We start from the raw sequence: 24940 nt of genomic DNA, 5'->3' as shown, positions 1-24940 counted from the left end.
CCAGAGAACTAGTGAGGGAAGCAATGAACCAGTGAGGGAACCAGAGAACTAGTGAGGGAACCAGAGAGCTAGTGAGGGAACCAGAGAACTAGTGAACCAGTGAGGGAACCAGAGAACTAGTGAGGGAACCAGAGAACCAGTGAGGGAACCAGAGAACCAGTGAGGGAGAACTAGTGAGGGAACCAGAGAACTAGTGAACCAGTGAGGGAACCAGAGAACTAGTGAGGGAAGCAATGAACCAGTGAGGGAACCAGAGAACTAGTGAGGGAACCAGAGAACTAGTGAGGGAACCAGAGAACTAGTGAACCAGTGAGGGAACCAGAGAACTAGTGAGGGAAGCAATGAACCAGTGAGGGAACCAGAGAACTAGTGAGGGAACCAGAGAACTAGTGAGGGAACCAGAGAACTAGTGAACCAGTGAGGGAACCAGAGAACTAGTGAGGGAAGCAATGAACCAGTGAGGGAACCAGAGAACTAGTGAGGGAACCAGAGAACTAGTGAGGGAACCAGAGAACTAGTGAACCAGTGAGGGAACCAGAGAACTAGTGAGGGAAGCAATGAACCAGTGAGGGAACCAGAGAACCAGTGAGGGAACCACACGACCAGTGAGGGAACCAAGGAACTAGTTAGTGAATCAAGGAACCAGTTGAGGGAAGCAATGAACCAGTGAGGGAACCAGAGAACCAGTGAGGGAACCAGAGAACTAGTGAGGGAACCAGAGAACTAGTGAACCAGTGAGGGAACCAGAGAACTAGTGAACCAGTGAGGGAACCAGAGAACTAGTGAGGGAAGCAATGAACCAGTGAGGGAACCAGAGAACCAGTGAGGGAACCACACAACCAGTGAGGGAACCAAGGAACTAGTTAGTGAATCAAGGAACCAGTTTAGGGAAGCAATGAACCAGTGAGGGAACCAGAGAACCAGTGAGGGAACCAGAGAACTAGTGAGGGAACCAGAGAACTAGTGAACCAGTGAGGGAACCAGAGAACTAGTGAGGGAAGCAATGAACCAGTGAGGGAACCAGAGAACTAGTGAGGGAACCAGAGAACTAGTGAACCAGTGAGGGAACCAGAGAACTAGTGAGGGAAGCAATGAACCAGTGAGGGAACCAGAGAACCAGTGAGGGAACCACACAACCAGTGAGGGAACCAAGGAACTAGTTAGTGAATCAAGGAACCAGTTGAGGGAAGCAATGAACCAGTGAGGGAACCAGAGAACCAGTGAGGGAACCAGAGAACTAGTGAGGGAACCAGAGAACTAGTGAGGGAACCAGAGAACTAGTGAACCAGTGAGGGAACCAGAGAACTAGTGAGGGAACCAGAGAACTAGTGAACCAGTGAGGGAACCAGAGAACTAGTGAGGGAACCAGAGAACTTGTGAGGGAACCAGAGAACTAGTGAACCAGTGAGGGAACCAGAGAACTAGTGAGGGAAGCAATGAACCAGTGAGGGAACCAGAGAACCAGTGAGGGAACCAGACAACCAGTGAGGGAATAAGAGAACCAGTGAGGGAATCAAAGAACAGATGAAGAAACCAAGGAACTAGTTAGGGAATCAAGGAACCAGTTGAGGGAAGCAATGAACCAGAGAACCAGTGAGGGAACCAGAGAACTAGTGAACCAGTGAGGGAACCAGAGAACCAGTGAAGAGTGTTGAGAACAACCCACCTTGGAGATCATGGGGTCATAGTAGATGCTGATGTCACTTCCTTCCTGGATGCCGCTGTCGACACGGACCTGAGAGAAACAGACAGGAGGTTAAACCAGCGGAGGCCTGTTTCTGCAGGTTAAACCAGCGGAGGCCTGTTTCTGCAGGTTAAACCAGCGGAGGCCTGTTTCTGCAGGTTAAACCAGCGGAGGCCTGTTTCTGCAGGTTAAACCAGCGGAGGCCTGTTTCTGCAGGTTAAACCAGCGAAGAGTCACCGGACCAGCAGCTCCAGACTTACGTTGCTCAGGCTGAGCGGCTCCTGGTACTGTGACAGACGTCCGATGGAGGGAAGACCGAAAGACTTGTAGGGATCCTAAAGGAAGAAAACACATTTTATATGTCACATACCTGCAGTAAACTCTACTGATACCAGCAGTAATCTACTGATACCAGCGGTAAACTCTATTGATACCAGCAGTAAACTCTATTGATACCAGCAGTACAATCTACTGATACCAGCAGTAAACTCTACTGATACCAGCAGTACAATCTACTTATACCAGCAGTAATCTACTGATACCAGCAGTACAATCTACTGATACCAGCAGTAATCTACTGATACCAGCTGTATCAATGAGCTGTATTTAATATCTCCATTCGTCAAGCAGAAACACAGAATACTTCAATCAATAAGTGTAATAGGATCAGTAAATCAGAATGATCTTGAAAATGTTGCTTTGCAGCCTCAATCAGGACTCAAGTGTCTTTTTATTGTAATTAGAAGCTGTTTAACAATGTTAAACCTCCATGGGACACTTACAGTATTGACACTCGTCCACTCTGACCCTTACAGTATTGACTCGTCCGCTCTGACAGTGACAGTATTGAGACTCGTCCACTCTGACAGTGACAGTATTGAGACCTGTCCACTCTGACAGTGACAGTATTGAGACCTGTCCACTCTGACCCTTACAGTATTGACTCGTCCGCTCTGACAGTGACAGTATTGAGACTCGTCCACTCTGACAGTGACAGTATTGAGACCTGTCCACTCTGACAGTGACAGTATTGAGACCTGTCCACTCTGACCCTTACAGTATTGACTCGTCCGCTCTGACAGTTACAGTATTGAGACCTGTCCACTCTGACAGTGACAGTATTGAGACCTGTCCACTCTGACAGTTACAGTATTGAGACCTGTCCACTCTGACAGTGACAGTATTGAGACCTGTCCACTCTGACCCTTACAGTATTGACTCGTCCGCTCTGACAGTGACAGTATTGAGACCTGTCCACTCTGACAGTTACAGTATTGACACTCGTCCACTCTGACAGTGACAGTATTGAGACCTGTCCACTCTGACAGTTACAGTATTGAGACCTGTCCACTCTGACAGTTACAGTATTGACACTCGTCCGCTCTGACAGTGACAGTATTGAGACCTGTCCACTCTGACCCTTACAGTATTGACTCGTCCGCTCTGACAGTGACAGTATTGAGACCTGTCCACTCTGACAGTTACAGTATTGAGACTCGTCCACTCTGACCCTTACAGTATTGAGACTCGTCCACTCTGACAGTGACAGTATTGAGACTCGTCCGCTCTGACACTTACAGTATTGAGACACGTCCACTCTGACCCTTACAGTATTGAGACTCGTCCACTCTGACCCTTACAGTATTGAGACCTGTCCACTCTGACACTTACAGTATTGAGACACGTCCACTCTGACCCTTACAGTATTGAGACTCGTCCACTCTGACAGTGACAGTATTGAGACCTGTCCACTCTGACACTTACAGTATTGAGACTCGTCCGCTCTGACACTTACAGTATTGAGACTCGTCCGCTCTGACACTTACAGTATTGAGACTCGTCCGCTCTGACACTTACAGTATTGAGACTCGTCCACTCTGACACTTACAGTATTGAGACTCGTCCGCTCTGACAGTTACAGTATTGAGACTCGTCCGCTCTGACACTTACAGTATTGAGACTCGTCCGCTCTGACACTTACAGTATTGAGACTCGTCCGCTCTGACACTTACAGTATTGAGACTCGTCCGCTCTGACAGTTACAGTATTGAGACTCGTCCGCTCTGACAGTTACAGTATTGAGACTCGTCCACTCTGACAGTTACAGTATTGAGACTCGTCCACTCTGACACTTACAGTATTGAGACTCGTCCCCTCTGACAGTGACAGTATTGAGACTCGTCCGCTCTGACACTTACAGTATTGAGACTCGTCCGCTCTGACACTTACAGTATTGAGACTCGTCCACTCTGACACTTACAGTATTGAGACTCGTCCGCTCTGACAGTTACAGTATTGAGACTCGTCCACTCTGACACTTACAGTATTGAGACTCGTCCGCTCTGACAGTTACAGTATTGAGACTCGTCCGCTCTGACACTTACAGTATTGAGACTCGTCCGCTCTGACAGTTACAGTATTGAGACTCGTCCGCTCTGACACTTACAGTATTGAGACTCGTCCGCTCTGACAGTTACAGTATTGAGACTCGTCCGCTCTGACAGTTACAGTATTGAGACTCGTCCTCTCTGACAGTTACAGTATTGAGACTTGTCCACTCTGATTCTGAGGTCTTTAGTAGACACAGTGAAGTAATTCAGTAAATCCAGAAAAGACTAATGAATGAGAATAAAAGCAGTGAAAGTGAAGATCCTGTACCTGAGACACACACCTCAGCGTGTAGAGTGTGTACAGGGCGTGTACAGAGTGTGTAGAGTTTGTAGAGTGTGCAGTGTGAAACAAACCTCAGTGTGTAGAGTGTGTACAGAGTGTGTACAGGGTGAGTACAGAGTGTGTAGAGTGTGCACAGGGTGAGTACAGAGTGTGTAGAGTGTGTAGAGTGTGTAGAGTGTGTGTAGAGTGTGTGTAGAGTGTGTGTAGAGTGTGTGTAGAGTGTGTGTAGAGTGTGTAGAGTGTGTAGAGTGTACAGAGTGTGTACAGACTGTGTAGAGTGTGTAGAGTGTGTAGAGTGTATAGAGTGTGCAGTGTGAAACAAACCTCAGTGTGTAGAGTGTGTACAGAGTGTGCACAGGGTGAGTACAGAGTGTGTAGAGTGTGTAGAGTGTGTAGAGTGTGTGTAGAGTGTGTGTAGAGTGTGTGTAGAGTGTGTGTAGAGTGTGTAGAGTGTGTAGAGTGTGTAGAGTGTACAGAGTGTGTACAGACTGTGTAGAGTGTGTAGAGTGTGTAGAGTGTGTAGAGTGTGTAGAGTGTGTAGAGTGTGCAGTGTGACACACACCTCAGCGTACACGCGGCTCTCCACAGCCCAGCCCAGGATGGGAATGTCTTCCTGTCGGTGCTGCAGCTTGTGGCCCTTTGCCACCCGGATCATCTGCTCCACCAGGTCCAGACCTGTGATGCACTCTGTGATGGGGTGCTCCACCTGGGACCAGCAACGATACCATGTGAACAACAGAGAACCACATGGTAGCACCACATCAACCACCAGTGGCAGAACTATGTCTGGGCGCAGTGGCCCAGAGCCAAACCCAACAGCACCAGCTCACACATGGTCTGTGACTCCGCCCCCCGTCAGCTCCTGCAGTAAAACCACACCAACATGGCGGCTCGGACACAAACGTTCTGTTTTGTTACTGAAACACTTCAGAGGAATGTTTGACTGAAAACAAATAAGCTGCAGTTGAAAAGGTAAAAGGCCACTTCCTGGCTGACAGCTGAGAGTGATGCATTGAGGTGCATCAGGTACGTCTGTAACAACATGGTAACAACATGGTAACAACATGGTAACAACACGGCAACAACACGGTAACAACACGGTAACAACACGGTAACAACACGGTAACAACACGTTAATGACACGTCCCAGACCAGCACAGACCTGCAGCCTGGTGTTCATCTCCAGGAAGTAGAAGTTCTTCTGGGAGTCCACCAGAAACTCTACGGTGCCGGCAGATGAGTACTGGACCGCTTTAGCCAGCTGGACCGCCTGCTCCCCCATGGCCTTCCTGGTACCAGGGTCCAGGAAGGTGCTGCACACACACACACACACTGATACACAAGCGCACGCGCGCACGCGCACGCGCACGCACACACACACACTCACACACACACACACACACACACACACACACACACACACACACACACACACACACACACACACACACACACACACACACACACACACACACACCTGGGGGCCTCCTCCACCACCTTCTGGTTCCTCCTCTGGATGGAACACTCCCTCTCGTTCAGCCACAGAGCGTTTCCATGTTTGTCAGCCAGAACCTGCAGCAGACCACAACCAGAGCAGGATGAGACTGGAGGGGAATCAACTCTGGAACCTGAGTCACTGAAGAGAAAGGAGGGTCAACAAACGCTCTCTTCCATTGCCGGAACATTGAAGTGAAGACGGCAGCAGACAGGCAGGAATAACCAACAGGTGTCACATCTGTATTTCACATCTGAAGAAGCTTCAAATAAGAACATTCAGAATGGAAAGGCAGAGGTGCTCTGACTGCACCGCCCTTGATTTTAATTGTAGTATTTCAATTACCGAAGGCTATTAGATTAAAAGAAATATTCATTCTGTAGCTTCCAAATGTGACCAAATGTTCCAAATTTAACTGAGCTGTTGATCACTGATTTTGCTTCTCTTCAGGATTACTTCTTGTCTGACCTCTGCTGCTCCTGTCTGACCTCTGCTGCTCCTGTCTGACCTCTGCTGCTCCTGTCTGACCTCTGCTGCTCCTGCCTGACCTCTGCTGCTCCTGCCTGACCTCTGCTGCTCCTGCCTGACCTCTGCTGCTCCTGCCTGACCTCTGCTGCTCCTGTCTGACCTCTGCTGCTCCTGTCTGACCTCTGCTGCTCCTGCCTGACCTCTGCTGCTCCTGCCTGACCTCTGCTGCTCCTGCCTGACCTCTGCTGCTCCTGCCTGACCTCTGCTGCTCCTGTCTGACCTCTGCTGCTCCTGCCTGACCTCTGCTGCTCCTGCCTGACCTCTGCTGCTCCTGTCTGACCTCTGCTGCTCCTGTCTGACCTCTGCTGCTCCTGCCTGACCTCTGCTGCTCCTGTCTGACCTCTGCTGCTCCTGCCTGACCTCTGCTGCTCCTGCCTGACCTCTGCTGCTCCTGCCTGACCTCTGCTGCTCCTGTCTGACCTCTGCTGTTCCTGCTTGACCTCTGCTGCTCCTGCCTGACCTCTGCTGAGTCTCAGGTGTTCTACATGGAGGCCAGAGGACAACTGGACAGTGAAAAGAGTGCTGGTTCACTGGATGGATGTATGACTGCTCACTGGCACTTCGACAGACAGGCCCATCTCCAGCGTACCAACATGTCTGCCTGGTTTCCAGGTGAGCGATGGTGCAGTAAACTAACGTTGTCATGCCGACCTGCTGCCACCAGCGATCCTCCATCACAACCCTGGGATTGTCCTACCTGGATCTCGATGTGTCTGGGGTTGTCGATGTACTTTTCGATCAGCAGCCGGTCGTCTCCAAAGCTGGACGCTGCCTCTTGAGACGAGAAACGGAAACCTTCCCTGTAACACACACACACACACACCAGCACAATCAGACACACACCTCACAGCCTCAGAGGTGGGTGGAGGAAGTCTGTGAGGCGGGGTGGTCAGGTGTGCTCAGTGGTCAGGTCAGTCAGGTGAGGTCAGATCAGGTCAGCATCAAGCGAGGGCTGGAAGAGTGAAGCGTTTAAGATCAGAAGACTAGAAGAGCAGTTTGAACATAAACGTCTCATAAAGTAGACGAAAGGTCGAGGATGATTGAGAAAACCAAGTCAGGGAAAATCAAGTGAATCCGAGCGGCTCGGGATAAAACTGAGCAGAAATTGGTGGAGCGTTCGCCCTCAGAACAAACACGGAAGTTGAGGCTGCAGCTCTGCCGCGGCAAAATATAACAGCTTTTTTTTTCCGCTGCAAGAAATAACAGTCAACTAAACAACAAGTGCAAAGTGGAGGATGTAAACAACAACAGAGGATTCATAAGATCTAGATCTGATGACTTTCTTTTCTGTTGTAACGTCACATATCTGCGGAGCTCTTAAGCCCCGCCCACTTTTTAAGCTCCTCTCTGCGGTGGGAACGGGTACTGGAGCCGAGCTCCGGCTTCGCTTTGCCGTACCGCTCCGCTCCGTCCCCGCACTTTGTGCGGTGGAAACGGGGCTTTTGAAATGAGCTGCGCCGTTGAGAGGTTCTGTTAGAACCCTCCTGGAGAACTGCTGCTGGAGGAGCATGTCCTCACTTCAGAAAGGTTTCCAGCTGACAGTGAGGAGCGCCACACTGACAGCTGAGACGCTCAGCAGCCAAGATGGTGGAACATGGAGGGTGAACACAAACACCTCGTCTCCTCGTCATTCCAGGCGATCCTCATTCCCTTCCCTCCGCCGCCGGCAGACGCCTTGATCATCACCGGGTAGCCTGGCGACACAGAGACCATCAGTCCAAACAGGGTCAGCTGCAGTGACTCCCAGGTCATTGGCATCATTTTGAGGTGAACGTGATCAAGGCCATGCAGGTAATGATGGTAAATTCTGCTGGACGACAAATTGCTCCAGAAATTATTGTGATGAACCAGAATATTACTGTTTTGTTAACATTTTTCCACTAATATAATAATAATGGTATAATAATACAAGTACACTCTTTTAAAGATAAACTTTTATTTCTGAAGAATATTTAACATTGGAATTGTATTGTGAAAAAAGATATTGTAAATATCTAAATAATCAAAACAAGCAAAAACAATCAATAAAATGGACTCTGTTAACAAACATGCTCTTGAATACAACCCACACACAAGTGAAACGGTCTCACTTCAATATCTATTAAACATTAGGATCAGACATTAAGATATTTCACAGGTAAAGCTGCCAATCCAGTTTGGACCTTGTAAACAAAAAGTGCACTTGAATACAAAGCACACACCTCTAACCAACATATAAAATAGAGCCTGTTGCTGAGAAGAAAGACTAAAGTGTTGCATGTGTTGAACAGCAGAATCAGTGAATGGGTTCCTGGGGAAACGATGTGGCAAAGCGGCACCAACAGAAGGTTGACGTTGTAACGCAGCACAAGTGACTGGGACTATTTCCAGGGTTTAGCGTGGAGGAGGACGCAGCTTCACAGAGGAGTGAGTCTCCTGCTGCTCAGTCATTGCTTTACTTCAGAGCCGTTCCACATGTTGTCATGAAGAGTTGGATGGCTGCAGTGCTACTTCCCTAGCCTCCTCGCTGGCTGCTAGCTGTGGAACGCATTTCCTGACGTGAAGGAAATTAACTATTCAGACAAGAGACGCTTTGAAGAGGATATGAACGGGACTGCTACTCCTCATGACGCTCTCATGCTGCACTGAGGGGCACCAGGAGCACCAGGAGCACCAGGAGCACCAGGGGCACCAGGAGCCCCAGGAGCCCCAGGAGACCCAGGTGCCCCAGGGGCACCAGGAGCATCAGGTGCACCAGGTGCACCAGGACCACCAGGAGCCCCAGGGGCACCAGGAGCACCAGGAGCACCAGGTGCACCAGGAGCACCAGGAGCACCAGGAGCACCAGGTGCACCAGGAGCACCAGGAGCACCAGGTGCACCAGGAGCACCAGGAGCACCAGGTGTACCAGGTGTACCAGGAGCACCAGGTGCACCAGGTGCCCCCCGTCCTCACACAGTAACTGCCAGGAAGCTTCACCCTCATGACGCTGAGGAACAGAGAGGAGTCAGTGGAGACGGAAGCAGCGAAGTGAACTCATTATCACAGTGTCTTTGGTAAAGGAAAAATTATTGAACTCATTTTTAATTAGCGTGCGATTAATTGATTTATTGAATATCATGACAGGCCTTCAGGTAAGCCTGTAGAATATGGAGATATTTGTTATTTGGATGATACTGAGCATGATGCAGCTCAAAACAGACTTTGTAAAGAATGTGAAGCATTTCATTGTCCAGTCAAACTGACAAACACAAGCTCTTTCACAAGATGAAGATCTAAAGATGATGGTCATGTTTCTTCAAAACCTTCAGCCTATTTCACGATGAAGCATCTAAATGACATTTAACTTTCAAGCGCGGAACAATAAGGAGGAGTGTTTGTCCAGAGTAGGCTTCACATGCTTTGGATGATTTAGTTTAGTGTGAAAAAAAAAGGAAACTCAAGTCATTTCCTTTCATTCCTTTCAGCTCTGAAGGACGAGATAGAATGATGACTCACCGATGTCCTGAGCGATCGTCACGGCCTCCTCTACAGTCTGAGGAGGAAAACAATGATCACCAACGACAAAAACTAACACGCTGCACTTTCTCTTTCCTCGGTCACTTTGAAACAATCCAGCTTCTACTCTGTCCAGTGGGGGCAGTGTGGAGCAGAACAATACCTCAGATGACCAGTGGGGGCAGTGTGGAGCAGAGTAATACCTCTAATGACCAGTGGGGGCAGTGTGGAGCAGAGTAATACCTCTAATGACCAGTGGGGGCAGTGTGGAGCAGAGTAATACCTCTAATGACCAGTGGGGGCAGTGTGGAGCAGAGTAATACCTCTAATGACCAGTGGGGGCAGTGTGGAGCAGAGTAACACTCCTGAGGAGTATTGGAGGTACATTTTAATCTACCCTATTCCGGTTTGTCTCCATGAGCCTTCCAGTGTGGAAATAAAAGCAGTTCTGCCCTGGAATCTGTCCAGGACAGCCGCTCAGGGAGGGGGGAGGGGGGGGGGGGGGGGGGGGGGGGGTTGGGGTCTTCAGAGATGATACCTCACGGAAACAGGAGTGATTGATTGATACCACAGTGACCATTACTTTGTGATACAGTGGTCCCTCGTTGATCGCAGGGGCTGCGTTCTAAAAATAACCTGCAATAACGAAATCCGGGAAGTAGTTTACTTTTTTTTTATTATATATTATTATATATGTTTTAAGGCTGTAAATCCCCTCACCACACTCTTTGCTCTTTTCTCAGATAGGAATTAACATTTTCTCACGTTTCTCTCTTGTTTAAACTCCCAAAGTTCAAACCGTGGTACATTTTTAAACATAAACATTCCTCTGCTGTCTGGCTGCGACCGCAGGTTCCTTTGTCGGTGCAGAACGTTTTGTCCACATTGTGAGTTTCTCAGGAACAAAACTTGTAAACATACAACACTTCAGACTCACACTGCTATTGATCAGACATTGATGTATATTTGGTAAGTCAGACGCATTCGCGTACATGAGACACGGCGCAGAGCTTGATTGACAAGGTCTACAGTCCCTTAGCCAATCAGGACAGAGAATACAATGTGCAGGTTCTCCCTTAGCCAATCAGAACACTGCGCGTTCATATGCCTTAAAAAAAAAAGAAGAAAGAAAAAGCAAGTAAAATTGCACACAAAAATCCGTGAAACAGCGAGGCCGTGAAAGGTGAACCGTTATAGTGAGGGACCACTGTACACAGCAGTGCCCTGCTGTCACTTCATCAGATACACATCAAGGCTCCCATTAGACCATTTCCAACAATTCCACTTCAGTGTCAGAGGTCCGACATCGTATTCAGTCTTGAATCTCTGTGTAAAAGTACCTCTGGTGAGCTCTGCTGAGAACAGGCTGTCTCTGTCTCTGATCTGTCTGTCTCTGTGTCCGTCTCTCTGTCTGTCTCTCTGTCTCTGATCTGTCTGTCTCTGTGTCCGTCTCTCTCACACAAGCCCAACCAGCAAACAGAAACCAGGAGGTGCATTGAGCTAGCCACCTGGACGACCTGAAGAGCCGCTGGTATCAGCGTCACAAGCTAGTCAGGTCAGCGAGGCGGCTCAGCACAGAGCCGCCTCGCACCACAAGGTACCTCCTTCTAATGCTGACGTGGATCTATGGTGATGGCTCGTAGAAACACAGTCGTTCAACCAGTCTGAAGCAGAACGTGACCAGAAGCTCTAAAGGAGTTCAGACTGTGGCTAGCAAAGAATGTTGTGTGTGAATACGTTCCTTGTTGTGGTGGTGTGTGTTGGTATGATTACAATCTCTCATCATACCTAATTCACTCAGTACGTCAATCGTCTTTGTAAGTGTTCATCTACCAGAGGGAGGGGTTGTTTCCATGACATCATGAAGTGATGAAGATGACATGTTCTTCATGACATGCTTCGTGTGTGTGTGTGTGTGTGTGTGTGTGTGTGTGTGTGTGTGTGTGTGTGTGTGTGTGTGTGTGTGTGTGTGTGTGTGTGTGTGTGTGTACCTTGACGACCCCATCAAATCCGGGGATGGTGTTGACTTTAGCAGCCTTGGCGATCAGCTTGCTCTCAATCTTATCCCCCATGGCCTGGATGGCCTGAGTGTCTGGTCCAATGAACATCACACCTTCTGCTGCCTGGCGACACAAACCACAACATTTACTTTTCATACTTTTCCACTAAGTTCTCCTCGGCCTTGCTCGGCTCGCCTCACTATTGACGCTTTTCCTCTACGCTAGTTCTACCGGGTACTATCGTGGTTCCTGTGCAGCCCAGGTCCTAAGCGAGGGGTGTGAGCACTTGTAGAAGTGGAATTTATAGTTGTGCACCTGTCAATTTGTGAAGAACCTATTTGTGCTCCTGTATCAGTGTTTAGTTGTTCCCCATCAGTCCAGGTCACTACCAGTCTCACACTGCGGCTCCGCACCTCCATCCTCTCTGGAACCTCCTGCTCCACTGGGATCTGACCCCTGACCCTGCTTCACCTGGAGGCCTGCTGCAGACAGGACACCTCACCCTCACCCTCACCCTCACCCTCACCAGAGCTGCAGACAGGACACCTCACCCTCACCCTCACCCTCACCAGAGCTGCAGACACCCTCACCCTCACCCTCACCAGAGCTGCAGACAGGACACCTCACCCTCACCCTCACCCTCACCAGAGCTGCAGACACCCTCACCCTCACCCTCACCAGAGCTGCAGACACCCTCACCCTCACCAGAGCTGCAGACACCCTCACCCTCACCCTCACCCTCACCAGAGCTACAGACACCCTCACCCTCACCCTCACCCTCACCAGAGCTGCAGACACCCTCACCCTCACCCTCACCCTCACCAGAGCTACAGACACCCTCACCCTCACCCTCACCCTCACCAGAGCTGCAGACACCCTCACCCTCACCCTCACCAGAGCTGCAGACACCCTCACCCTCACCAGAGCTGCAGACACCCTCACCCTCACCCTCACCCTCACCAGAGCTGCAGACACCCTCACCCTCACCCTCACCCTCACCAGAGCTACAGACACCCTCACCCTCACCCTCACCCTCACCAGAGCTGCAGACACCCTCACCCTCACCCTCACCCTCACCAGAGCTACAGACACCCTCACCCTCACCCTCACCCTCACCAGAGCTGCAGACACCCTCACCCTCACCCTCACCAGAGCTGCAGACACCCTCACCCTCACCAGAGCTGCAGACACCCTCACCCTCACCCTCACCCTCACCAGAGCTGCAGAGCAGGACATGTTGGGACCTACTCATGTACCCCAGTCCCTACACTGACTCAAGTCTCCTTCTCCAAACCTGAGGGCTTTCACTTCCTGCTCCACGTATCCCACTGACACGTATGGACAGGTATGGACAGGTATGGACAGGTATGGACAGGGAAGGAGCGATAAGGACAGGTATGGACAGGTAAGGAGCGATAAGGACAGGTATGTACAGGTAAGGAGCGATAAGGACAGGTATGTACAGGTAAGGAGCAATAAGGACAGGTATGTACAGGTAAGGAGCGATAAGGACAGGTATGGACAGGTAAGGACAGGTATGGACAGGTAAGGACAGATAAGGACAGGTAACAACAGGTATCGGACAGGTATGGACAGGTATGGACAGGTATGGACAGGTAAGGAGCGATAAGGACAGGTATGGACAGGTAAGGACAGGTATGGACAGGTAAGGACAGATAAGGACAGGTAACAACAGGTATCGGACAGGTAAGGACAGGTATGGACAGGTAAGGACAGGTATGGACAGGTATGGACAGGTAAGGAGCGATAAGGACAGGTATGGACAGGTAAGGAGCGATAAGGACAGGTATGGACAGGTAAGGACAGATAAGGACAGGTAACAACAGGTATCGGACAGGTATGGACAGGTATGGACAGGTAAGGAGCGATAAGGACAGGTATGGACAGGTAAGGACAGATAAGGACAGGTAACAACAGGTATCGGACAGGTATGGACAGGCATGGACAGGTAAAGACAGGTATGGACAGGTAAGGAGCGGTATGGACAGGTAATGACAGGTATGGGCAGGTAGCGACAGGAATGGACAGGTAAAGACAGGTATGGACAGGTAACGACAGGTATGGAAAGGTAACGACAGGTATGGACAGGTAACGACAGGTAACGACAGGTATGGACAGGTAACGACAGGTATGGACAGGTAACGACAGGTAAGGAGCGATAAGGACAGGTATGGACAGGTAAGGAGCGATAAGGACAGGTATGGACAGGTAACGACAGGTAAGGAGCGATAAGGACAGGTATGGACAGGTAACGACAGGTAAGGAGTGATAAGGACAGGTATGGACAGGTAAGGAGCGATAAGGACAGGTATGGACAGGTAATGACAGGTATGGGCAGGTAGCGACAGGTATGGACAGGTAACGACAGGTATGGGCAGGTAGCGACAGGCATGGACAGGTAACGACAGGTATGGACAGGTAACGACACATATGGACAGGTAACGACAGGTATCGACAGGTATGGGCAGGTATGGGCAGGTATGGAGCGATAAGGACAGGTATGGACAGGGAACGACAGGTATGGACAGGTATGGACAGGTATGGACAGGTAAGGAGCGATAAGGACAGGTATGGACAGGTAAGGACAGATAAGGACAGGTAACAACAGGTATCGGACAGGTATGGACAGGCATGGACAGGTAAAGACAGGTATGGACAGGTAAGGAGTGGTATGGACAGGTAATGACAGGTATGGGCAGGTAGCGACAGGCATGGACAGGTAACGACAGGTATGGACAGGTAACGACAGGTATGGACAGGTTACGACAGGTAACGACAGGTATGGACAGGTAACGACAGGTATGGACAGGTAACGACAGGTAAGGAGCGATAAGGACAGGTATGGACAGGTAAGGAGCGATAAGGACAGGTATGGACAGGTAATGACAGGTATGGGCAGGTAGCGACAGGTATGGACAGGTAACGACAGGTATGGACAGGTAACGACAGGTATGGACAGGTAACGACACATATGGACAGGTAACGACACATATGGACAGGTAACGACACATATGGACAGGTAGCGACAGGTATGGACAGGTAACGACAGGTATGGACAGGTAACGACACATATGGACAGGTAACGACAGGTATGGACAGGTAACGACACATATGGACAGGTAACGACAGGTATCGACAGGTATGGGCAGGTATGGAGCGATAAGGACAGGTATGGACAGGGAACGACAGGTATCAGACAGGTATGGACAGGAAAGGAGAGATAAGGACAGGTACCGACAGGTGTCAGACAGGTATGGACAGGTATGGACAGGTAACGACGGGTATGGACAGGTAACGACAGGTAAGGAGCGATATGGACAGGTATGGACAGGTAACGACAGGTATGGACAGGTAACAACAGGTAAGGAGCGATAAGGACAGGCATGGACAGGTAACGACAGCTATGGACAGGTAAAGACAGGTATGGATAGGTAAAGACAGGTATGGATAGGTATGGACAGGAAACAACAGGTATGGACAGGTAACAAGAGGTATGGACAGGTAAAGACAGGTATGGACAGGTAACAAGAGGTATGGACAGGTATAGACAGGTATGGACAGGTAACAAGAGGAATGGACAGGTAAAGACAGGTATGGACAGGCAACGACAGGTATGGACAGGTAAAGACAGGTATGGATAGGTAAAGACAGGTAAAGACAGGTATGGACAGGCAACAACAGGTATGGACAGGAAACAAGAGGAATGGACAGGGAAAGACAGGTATGGAGAGGCAACGACAGGTATGGACAGGTAAAGACAGGTATGGATAGGTAAAGACAGGTAAAGACAGGTATGGACAGGCAACAACAGGTATGGACAGGTAACAAGAGGTATGGACAGGTAAAGACAGGTATGGACAGGTAAAGACAGGTATGGATAGGTAAAGACAGGTAAAGACAGGTATGGACAGGCAACAACAGGTATGGACAGGTAACAACAGGTATGGACAGGTAACAAGAGGTATGGACAGGTAAAGACAGGTATGGACAGGTAACGACAGGTATCACACAGGTATGGACAGGTGTTGGGATCTGCAGGACCACAGAAAGTTGGTTCATTTCTGGGGAGAGACAATATTCATTTGTCATGAGACGCAGTCATGACATGAATTCTGACCCAGGAATGTGATGGCCTTTCACACCTAGAGTGGGGAAGGGGGGGACATTCTCCAAGACCTTCCTCCCCCCTTTCTGCTCAAGACTCTCCCCTATGCAATCAGCCAGTCACTGATTGGTTGAAGCTCTCAGGCTTCGACACCTCTGAAGTCACACGTGGACAAAAGGCTTTCAGCCAGCCTCCATTCAGGGACTCTTGCAAAACAAACTCCAAGGAGGTGGGTTGCTGCAGAGCAGCTCATCCAGCATTAGCACACAGCTAACACGAGAGGCCGGCAACCAGAGGCCTTCACTCCTCAACTCTTCTGCTGACCCGACCACGAGGGTCAGACCTTCCCCTGATCCAGAGACCAGCACCCAGAGTCTGATCTCCAGGGAAACCAACCAGTTCCTCCAGGACGGACCAGGGAAAAGGCGCCTCACAGAACTTCTCTGTGTTTTCCTCAACCAGCAGGAAAACCATCACAGACCTGAGCGACCAGCTCCTCAGTCTGGACAAAAGGAACAACCAGGAGCTGCAAAGAAGGACTCCTGAAACATCAACTCCATCTTCTTCTCCTCAGCCTGCAGAACCAGCAACCACAGTTAGCAGGAGGTGCTAACTACAGGAGAAGACACCAGCTTCCCTCCAGCAGGACAACAACTGAACTCCTTCAAGGAAGTGGTAACAACAACTGGGCTTTACCTGAGATTAGTTAAACCTGATGCTATGATAGAACTGTTTACCTTTATGAAGATGTGTTGGTTCTGTTACAGTGATTGAGTTCTATAGATAATTATATTAGATTCAGTTACAGTGATGGAGTTCTATAGATAATGATATTAGATTCTGTTACAGTGATCGCGTTCTGTTGATAATGATATTAGGAGCAGTGATCAACCTGTAAACCAACGTTAGCTCTGCCACAGACACAGGGTCTGCATGCTAATCTTTGCTTTACTAACATGTTAACTCACAATCCTACACATTTCACATCAAAGACAACATCACACAGTAACTGAACACCATCTGACGACTCCTGACGTTTTACAAAACAAGTCTCATTCACATCAAGTCATTCTAGAAATGGTCCTTTAGCAGAGACACACAGGAAGCAGATGCTAAAGACTAGCTTCCATGTTCCATTGTTCTCCAGCACATGGTGGAGACCCAGGACAGACTTCCTGCTCTCTGATAACCTCCATTTGAATGGAGTTTCTTGTGATCCGCCATCTTGTTTTGTAGTTCATCACACGTCTCACACACACACTCCCTCCACCTCTCCCTCTCTCTTTCTCTCTCCACACACACACACACCTACACCTACACACACACACACACACACACACACACACACACACACACACACACACACACACACACACACACACACACACCAAGCTGTATATAGGTAGTTAGAATCTGTGTTTTATTCGTTTTCATTGTTAATAAATATGTTTGGAATCATACTTGCTGTTTTATTAATGAGCACAAAGGTGAATGAAATGTCGACTCTTCTGTGTCAAGAACTCCAAAATCCTTCAAGCTTTACTGTTAATTCTGGTAATTGTAATTAATTTAACTATTAATTCAAATTCCTGATGAACTGTTTAGTATATCTTATGAGGCTGAAATAACTGAATTGGCTATCATTTCCTGTTTAGACAGGTGGAGCTCCGAGGTTCTGATACACATCAGATTACATTTCAATAACATTATTGATAACTATCTTTGATAATTATTAATCAATATCGATAGCCAACCAAAACATAAATAGTGATCCATATGAGGACATAATGGTCCCAACATAGGTAAGGAGAGATAAGGACAGGTATGGATAGGTAACAACAGGTATGGACAGGTAAAGACAGGTATGGACAGGTAACGACAGGTATCAGACAGGTATGGACAGGTAAAGACAGAAAGGTATTGTGATGAAGAACGGTTGCCTTCACTCACCAGTCGCTTTGCGAAGTCTTTATTTTCAGAGAGAAATCCATAACCAGGATGAACCTTCACACAGGAAACACACTTTAACCTCCTTCACACAGGAAACACACTTTAACCTCCTTCACAGCGACACACCTGAAGACACGTTACAAACGTGACTCGTCTGTAAAACACTCACAGCCTGAGCTCCTGTCAGTCTGACGGCCTCCATGATGGCCTCCATGTTTAAGTAACTCTTGCTGGTGGGGGCGGGGCCAACGCAGAAGGCTTCGTCAGCCATCTTCACATGGACCTGCACACACACACACACACACACACACACACACACACACACACACACACACACACACACACACACACACACACACACACACACACACACACACACACACACACACACACACACACACACACACACACACACACACACACACACACACACACACACAGGTGTGAGGTGGTTGAGTTAGACTTCAGAGGACACAGTGAGGACACAGTGAGGACCAGCGCCAGCCGTCCACACAGACAGGAACAGGGACTCACAGCACTGGAGTCCACGTCACTGTGAACAGCCACAGTCTTGATGCCCATCTTCTTGCACGTCTTCATCACCTGGTGGGAAACACAGGAGCTTCACTGTGCAGTCACAACACAACGAGAGACATGGTTCAGACTGGAGGAGTGAAGATCAGCTGCACAAGCCTCCTCACTATTGAGTCCATCAATCCCAGCCCCACATGTAAACCATGAGTCAGTACCAGATAGAAGCAAGGAACAACTTCCTGTTCAGCTGGCCTGCCATGCTTCCATGTTTCTCTATCTTGAGCTGTCTGTCCTCAGGCGACACCATCATAGTACCACGTCTTTTCCTCTTGGCTGCCATTCTGCCATACGTTTTGTCCTTCGGTTGTCATTCTAGCTCAGTGTCCTGCTCATTTCCACTGCTGCTGTTTGACACACACTATGAAGTCTTCCACTGTGGTTTGCTCTCTGACCACTGCTTGGTTCCTCTGTCTCTCCAGGTGATGTCCAGCATGGTTCTTTCTATGGTCTTTGTGTTTCTGACGCAAGGCTTTTGCTAGGTTCCACGTTTCACAGCCTTTCATGATGGAAGGTGTAATGCAGACACTCAGTGGTCGCTTGGGGATTTACAAGATGTCCTTCTTTTGGCCATCCCAAGACAATACACTGCTTCACACCGTTTGTTTCGTCAGTGTCTCGGTAGCTGACTTCTTGACCAAAATCAACTTATTTGTCCACTGTTTGGAGACATGTTGTCTACCTTCACCTCCTGACGTGTTCCTTGAGTTAAACCTGACCAGAGTTTTCTCCTCGTTCATGTTCAGCCCCACTCTTAAGCTTTCTGGGTTCAGTTGGTGGAGTTTTCACCACAACATCAACTGAATCCCAGGTTTGTAGACAAACTGCTGAAACTCAAAGTGAGTAGAGCAGATGATTTCAGTGATGTGGAGTTTTGTTTTCTTTCTTGCTCTGATGAAGAGCTGCTTCCTATGGGGGAAGAACTCTTCCTCACGTGTCGCAGAACCAAGCTTGTTGGAGATGAAAGAACAACCATCAGGTGATTTCCTGCAGGCAGGGGTCCTACAGGGTCCTACAGGGTCCTACAGGGTTCTACAGGGTCCTACAGGGTCCTACAGGGTCTATTTAAGACAGGACCTTTTCACGTCTACTTAGAACATAATTTAATGCCAGAGCCGTCCTCCCTGAGAGAATCTGTCTCCCAGAGTGGAGCTACAACTCCGTGTTGGAAAGAAACTTCTTAATATGACACCATGTGGATTGTTAGGACCATGTACTGATTGTCAAAGACGTTTAGTAAAGTAACCTGACATTTCTAGCTCCATGAATGGTTTTACTATTCGGTGCATTACGAGTGTTGCATCTTAATAGTATTCATGGCGCTGCCTGGCCATGTCTACTCCTCCTTATAGTAATAAAGTGTAATATTATAGGGTCCCGACTGAGTACCAGAGGGTCCCGACTGAGTACCAGAGGATCCCGACTGAGTACCAGAGGATCCCGACTGAGTACCAGAGGGTCCCGACTGAGTACCAGAGGGTCCCGACTGAGTACCAGAGGATCCCGACTGAGTACCAGAGGATCCCGACTGAGTACCAGAGGATCCCGACTGAGTACCAGAGGGTCCCGACTGAGTACCAGAGGATACGACGCAGGATTTCGCGAAGAGGCAGGAGTTTTTGTTTAGCTTTAAGTTGGGCCGCATGTTCTGACGACTGCTGGTACGACTCCAACAACTTAATTCTTGATGTTCAGAGTTAAAGTGATTTCTTGCACGAGGTGCAGCGAGCTACAAACACCTTCCTCTCCTCTCTTATCTTAAATGTTCACTTTCCTATGCTTTTCCCTCGCGAGCCGTCCCATAGAGTTTCCAGAATCAAGCTTTCTCAGGCAGTATGTGTGACTGATGAATCCTTTGAGACCTCAATGAGGGCATGTTGAAGTAGAAGCACGTGTCCTGCCTCACCCTGCAGGCGATCTCTCCACGGTTGGCGATGAGGATCTTGTCGAAGGTCTGCAGAGATCAGAGCAGAAGCATGAGAGACTATCGTCATGAGCAAGGACCGGCTTCAAACCGCCGCCACCCCACAACACTGTCACTTAAATCAGCACCTTTACATGATACTTGTGTATTATTTATAGACATGCAACAATCAGTTTCAAACTGACCACAATCACACACACTTTACTATTTCCACATTTCTAAGAGGATGACGAATGAGCCTCAATGAGACTTCCTGGATGCACTTTTTAACTGGCTGTTCTGGAACAGCGTGAATATTGATCTGGATCAATATTCCTCCTGACACACCTGATCCTGGGCTGAGTATTGATCTGCACCACCAGTCACCTTCTGATCCAATGCTTTTGCTTTGTGTTTGGACTATTTACATTGTAGGTTCTCACTAAAGCTTCAACACGAGGAATCTGGACTTATGTTATGAAACAAACAGTGTGAAATAACTCAAAACACATTTTACAGATTAGATCCTTCAAACTTGCCCTTGGTTTGCTTTGGTGACCTTCGACCTCTCTCTCTGAGCTTCTTCACCTTAACTGGTTTTCTTTTCACTGCTTTCCTGTTCAGGTTCAGTTGAACCTCGTCAGGAGAACCAGAGACCTCATGAAGGTCCTCCAGAGGAGAACCAGAGACCTCATGAAGGTCCTCCTGAGGAGAACCAGAGACCTCATGAAGGTCCTCCAGAGGAGAACCAGAGACCTCATGAAGGTCCTCCTGAGGAGAACCAGAGTCCTCATGAAGGTCCTCCAGAGGAGAACCAGAGACCTCCAGAGGAGAACCAGAGACCTCATGAAGGTCCTCCAGAGGAGAACCAGAGACCTCATGAAGGTCCTCCAGAGGAGAACCAGAGTCCTCATGAAGGTCCTCCAGAGGAGAACCAGAGACCTCCAGAGGAGAACCAGAGACCTCATGAAGGTCCTCCAGAGGAGAACCAGAGACCTCATGAAGGTCCTCCTGAGGAGAACCAGAGTCCTCATGAAGGTCCTCCAGAGGAGAACCAGAGACCTCATGAAGGTCCTCCAGAGGAGAACCAGAGACCTCATGAAGGTCCTCCAGAGGAGAACCAGAGACCTCATGAAGGTCCTCCAGAGGAGAACCAGAGACCTCATGAAGGTCCTCCAGAGGAGAACCAGAGACCTCATGAAGGTCCTCCAGAGGAGAACCAGAGTCCTCATGAAGGTCCTCCAGAGGAGAACCAGAGACCTCATGAAGGTCCTCCAGAGGAGAACCAGAGACCTCATGAAGGTCCTCCAGAGGAGAACCAGAGTCCTCATGAAGGTCCTCCAGAGGAGAACCAGAGTCCTCATGAAGGTCCTCCTGAGGAGAACCAGAGACCTCATGAAGGTCCTCCAGAGGAGAACCAGAGTCCTCATGAAGGTCCTCCTGAGGAGAACCAGAGACCTCATGAAGGTCCTCCAGAGGAGAACCAGAGACCTCATGAAGGTCCTCCTGAGGAGAACCAGAGACCTCATGAAGGTCCTCCAGAGGAGAACCAGAGACCTCATGAAGGTCCTCCAGAGGAGAACCAGAGACCTCATGAAGGTCCTCCTGAGGAGAACCAGAGACCTCATGAAGGTCCTCCAGAGGAGAACCAGAGACCTCATGAAGGTCCTCCTGAGGAGAACCAGAGACCTCCAGAGGAGAACCAGAGACCTCATGAAGGTCCTCCAGAGGAGAACCAGAGACCTCATGAAGGTCCTCCAGAGGAGAACCAGAGACCTCATGAAGGTCCTCCTGAGGAGAACCAGAGACCTCCAGAGGAGAACCAGAGACCTCATGAAGGTCCTCCAGAGGAGAACCAGATGTTCATTCATCTTTATGATGCTTCAGCAAGAATCTACAAAGTAAAGAGTCAGAAAATAAAGAAAACAACATTGAAGGGACAACCAATTGAGCAGACCCCCCAACCTCGTCCCCTGAGGGACGTTTGTCTTCGGGAGAGGGACGAATTTGGATGGTTTTTGTTTGTTTTGGGTTTTTTTTTCTTCTTTTACTTACTTATTTACTCTTCAGTCATTTCACTTCTTTTTGTAACTCATCTTGTCTGTTTGTCTGTTTCCCTTATATCACTGTGTTGTTGTTTCTGTTTTCTCATCTTAAAAAAAAGAAGTAATGATCACAGTCCAAAACAACTGACCAGTAAAACTGAACACTTCCACCTGTGAAATGTCAATAAATAAAACTGTAAAAGAAAAGACAAATAAATGCTGAGAACACAGAGACGGTCCATATTTAGATGATCTCCAGCGGTTCCAACTCTTTTTCGCCCCAGCCTTAAGGTGTGGTGGATAAATACTACAAAATAAAATGATACGACCAACACAAAAACTGTGGTATTTTGTAAACATAACAATAAAGGTGAATCACTGCGTACTTGTAAGTCTTTCTACTTACTGGTATGTTATTCTTCTGTCTCCTCTCGGGACCTTTTCCTCTTTACAAACAAACACGACTGTTTTTTCTTCACTTAGCGGCTCGTGGGTTTAATATCAGCGCTAGTGTGTCACGGCGACGACACAAGCGAGTCATAGACAGATGTAATGGAGAGGAGCCGCTCACTTTTCAAAATAAAAGACTTTCTGTTCAGACTCGGACAGTAAATAAAACGGAAATAATTTGAAGTTATTTATTCTTTCTGTGTGGCCCGGTGCCAAACGGCCCCCGGTCCAGTACCTGGGGGGTTGGGGACCGCTGGTCTACAAGACTCACGCACACACACACACACACACACACACACACACACACACACACACACACACACACACACACACACACACACACACACACACACACACACACACACACACACACACACACACACACACACACACACACACACACACACACACACACAACCTCTAAGTGTTTTCTAGTTCATGTAGTATTTGTTTTATGTCTCCTTATCAGTAGGATTTTTTTCTTCAATGTCGTTAATTATTGTAATCAAACTGAATCACATTACCATCATGAAGGATTGCAATGTGCTCTTCAAAACAAGTGTGTTCAAATCAAGAAATCAATATTGCAATTAATTGATTACTCAAACATTAAAGCCTTAGTTGTTTCTTTGTTTGATATGATGTCACTTTGTTTAAATCCTGTAATTGTCTGTGTGGAGATGTATATTATAGTCTATTGTGGAAATGAAAACAAAAAACATTGAAGGAGGAGACTGGACACCTTCACTGGTTTCTGTGTGTGTGTGTGTGTGTGTGTGTGTGTGTGTGTGTGTGTGTGTGTGTGTGTGTGTGTGTGTGTGTGTGTGTGTGTGTGTGTGTGTGTGTGTGTGTGTGTGTGTGTGTGTGTGTGTGTGTGTGTGTGTGTGTGTGTGTTACCTTGTCATGGGGACTGTGAAGGGTGGAGTACTGAGTCTGGCTGTGCACTGCGCAGCACCTGGAGTGGGCTGAAGCACTCTGCAGAGGAAAGCACAGTTACTGTCGCCTCCACTGGGTGGATCAGTGAGTCTGCGGAGGAAACACCTGAGGTCCGCTTCACGAAGCAGGTTTAACAAACCCTGAGCTTAACACCGAGCTCTGAGTTGAGTTACACTGAGACAGAAAACACGGAGTTTTCGGTTTCACGACGCCGGATTTTGATCAGTTTGATGAACTCGGAGTAGTTTCACCTGGAGTCAAGCGCGTGCACCACGACTCTAAAAAGACCGCATCAATGGAGCCCCGATTCAACCAGTCACCATGACAACTGAGACGTGGAGGGCGGAGTTTTTTACGCCAGTGGAGCAGGAAGTATTGATCCCATCATATGGCCAATATGAACATATTTTAAAAAAACAATGCAACGTTGCAGCGGCTGCTAAAGAGAGGGAGGCGGCGTGGAAGAAGATTGCTGCTCAAGTGAATGCGTAAGTTCAAACGTCTTTGTCATCACAACATTACTGCAAGGGAATACTGCTTGATGGTAGCTTATTAATTTATTTCTTTTAGGTGCAATTCCGCGGGGGAGAAGCCTCTTGGCAGCAGCTGAAAGTGAAATATAAAAACATTGTCCAATCGGGTAAGACCGCTGCTAATTTAATTGTTAATCAATACATTTCTTAACGTAATTTCCATCATGTGTGACATTGTACAGTAAATATCAAGTGGCCATTTGACTGTGAGGAGTTTTATTCCAACATAATGCTGTTTTCAAACACATAAATGTCTCACCCATATCATGTGCTGTCAAATAACTACGGCTAAACTAACGCAGACTTTACTCCAACAGAAAGAAGGCAGATGTAAAACGGGTGGTGGCCCAGTAAAATGGGTGGTGGCCAGTAAAACGGGTGGTGGCCCAGCACCTCCACCTTTAACAGAGGCAGAATGTTGGGAGGCCAGTGGCTGAGGGAATCCCTGGAGGAGCTCCTCTTCAGACCTCACCCCTCAACATACCACTTCCTTCATAATATATCATATGCCGAGGCCTATATATCTCTTTAAGCCTATTTCTCTTCATC

The 24940-nt window shown here is 48.4% G+C and overlaps 1 protein-coding gene across 1 annotated transcript in view; it reads right to left on the bottom strand.

Annotated features, from left to right (window-relative positions):
* The window catches only part of pcca (propionyl-CoA carboxylase subunit alpha), a 38576-nt gene that overhangs the window by 8250 nt on the left and 5386 nt on the right, over positions 1-24940 (bottom strand). The window contains exons 2-15 of the mRNA XM_080507904.1: positions 23820-23897; positions 20431-20478; positions 18468-18536; positions 18103-18216; positions 17934-17987; positions 11849-11980; positions 9858-9894; positions 7996-8074; positions 7078-7180; positions 5835-5929; positions 5520-5670; positions 4920-5063; positions 1945-2019; positions 1667-1735 (exon numbers count right to left, since the gene is read on the bottom strand). Of these exons, the coding sequence (XP_080364030.1) occupies positions 1667-1735; positions 1945-2019; positions 4920-5063; positions 5520-5670; positions 5835-5929; positions 7078-7180; positions 7996-8074; positions 9858-9894; positions 11849-11980; positions 17934-17987; positions 18103-18216; positions 18468-18536; positions 20431-20478; positions 23820-23897 (1248 nt within the window). The remainder of the gene's footprint in view (positions 1-1666; positions 1736-1944; positions 2020-4919; positions 5064-5519; positions 5671-5834; positions 5930-7077; positions 7181-7995; positions 8075-9857; positions 9895-11848; positions 11981-17933; positions 17988-18102; positions 18217-18467; positions 18537-20430; positions 20479-23819; positions 23898-24940) is intronic.

The sequence above is a fragment of the Blennius ocellaris genome (genome assembly GCF_963422515.1).
Source record: "Blennius ocellaris genome assembly, chromosome: 13".
Lineage (NCBI taxonomy): Eukaryota > Metazoa > Chordata > Actinopteri > Blenniiformes > Blenniidae > Blennius > Blennius ocellaris.
The sequence above is the reverse complement of the archived record's forward strand: the minus strand, read 5'-3'. Positions and strand labels throughout refer to the sequence as shown.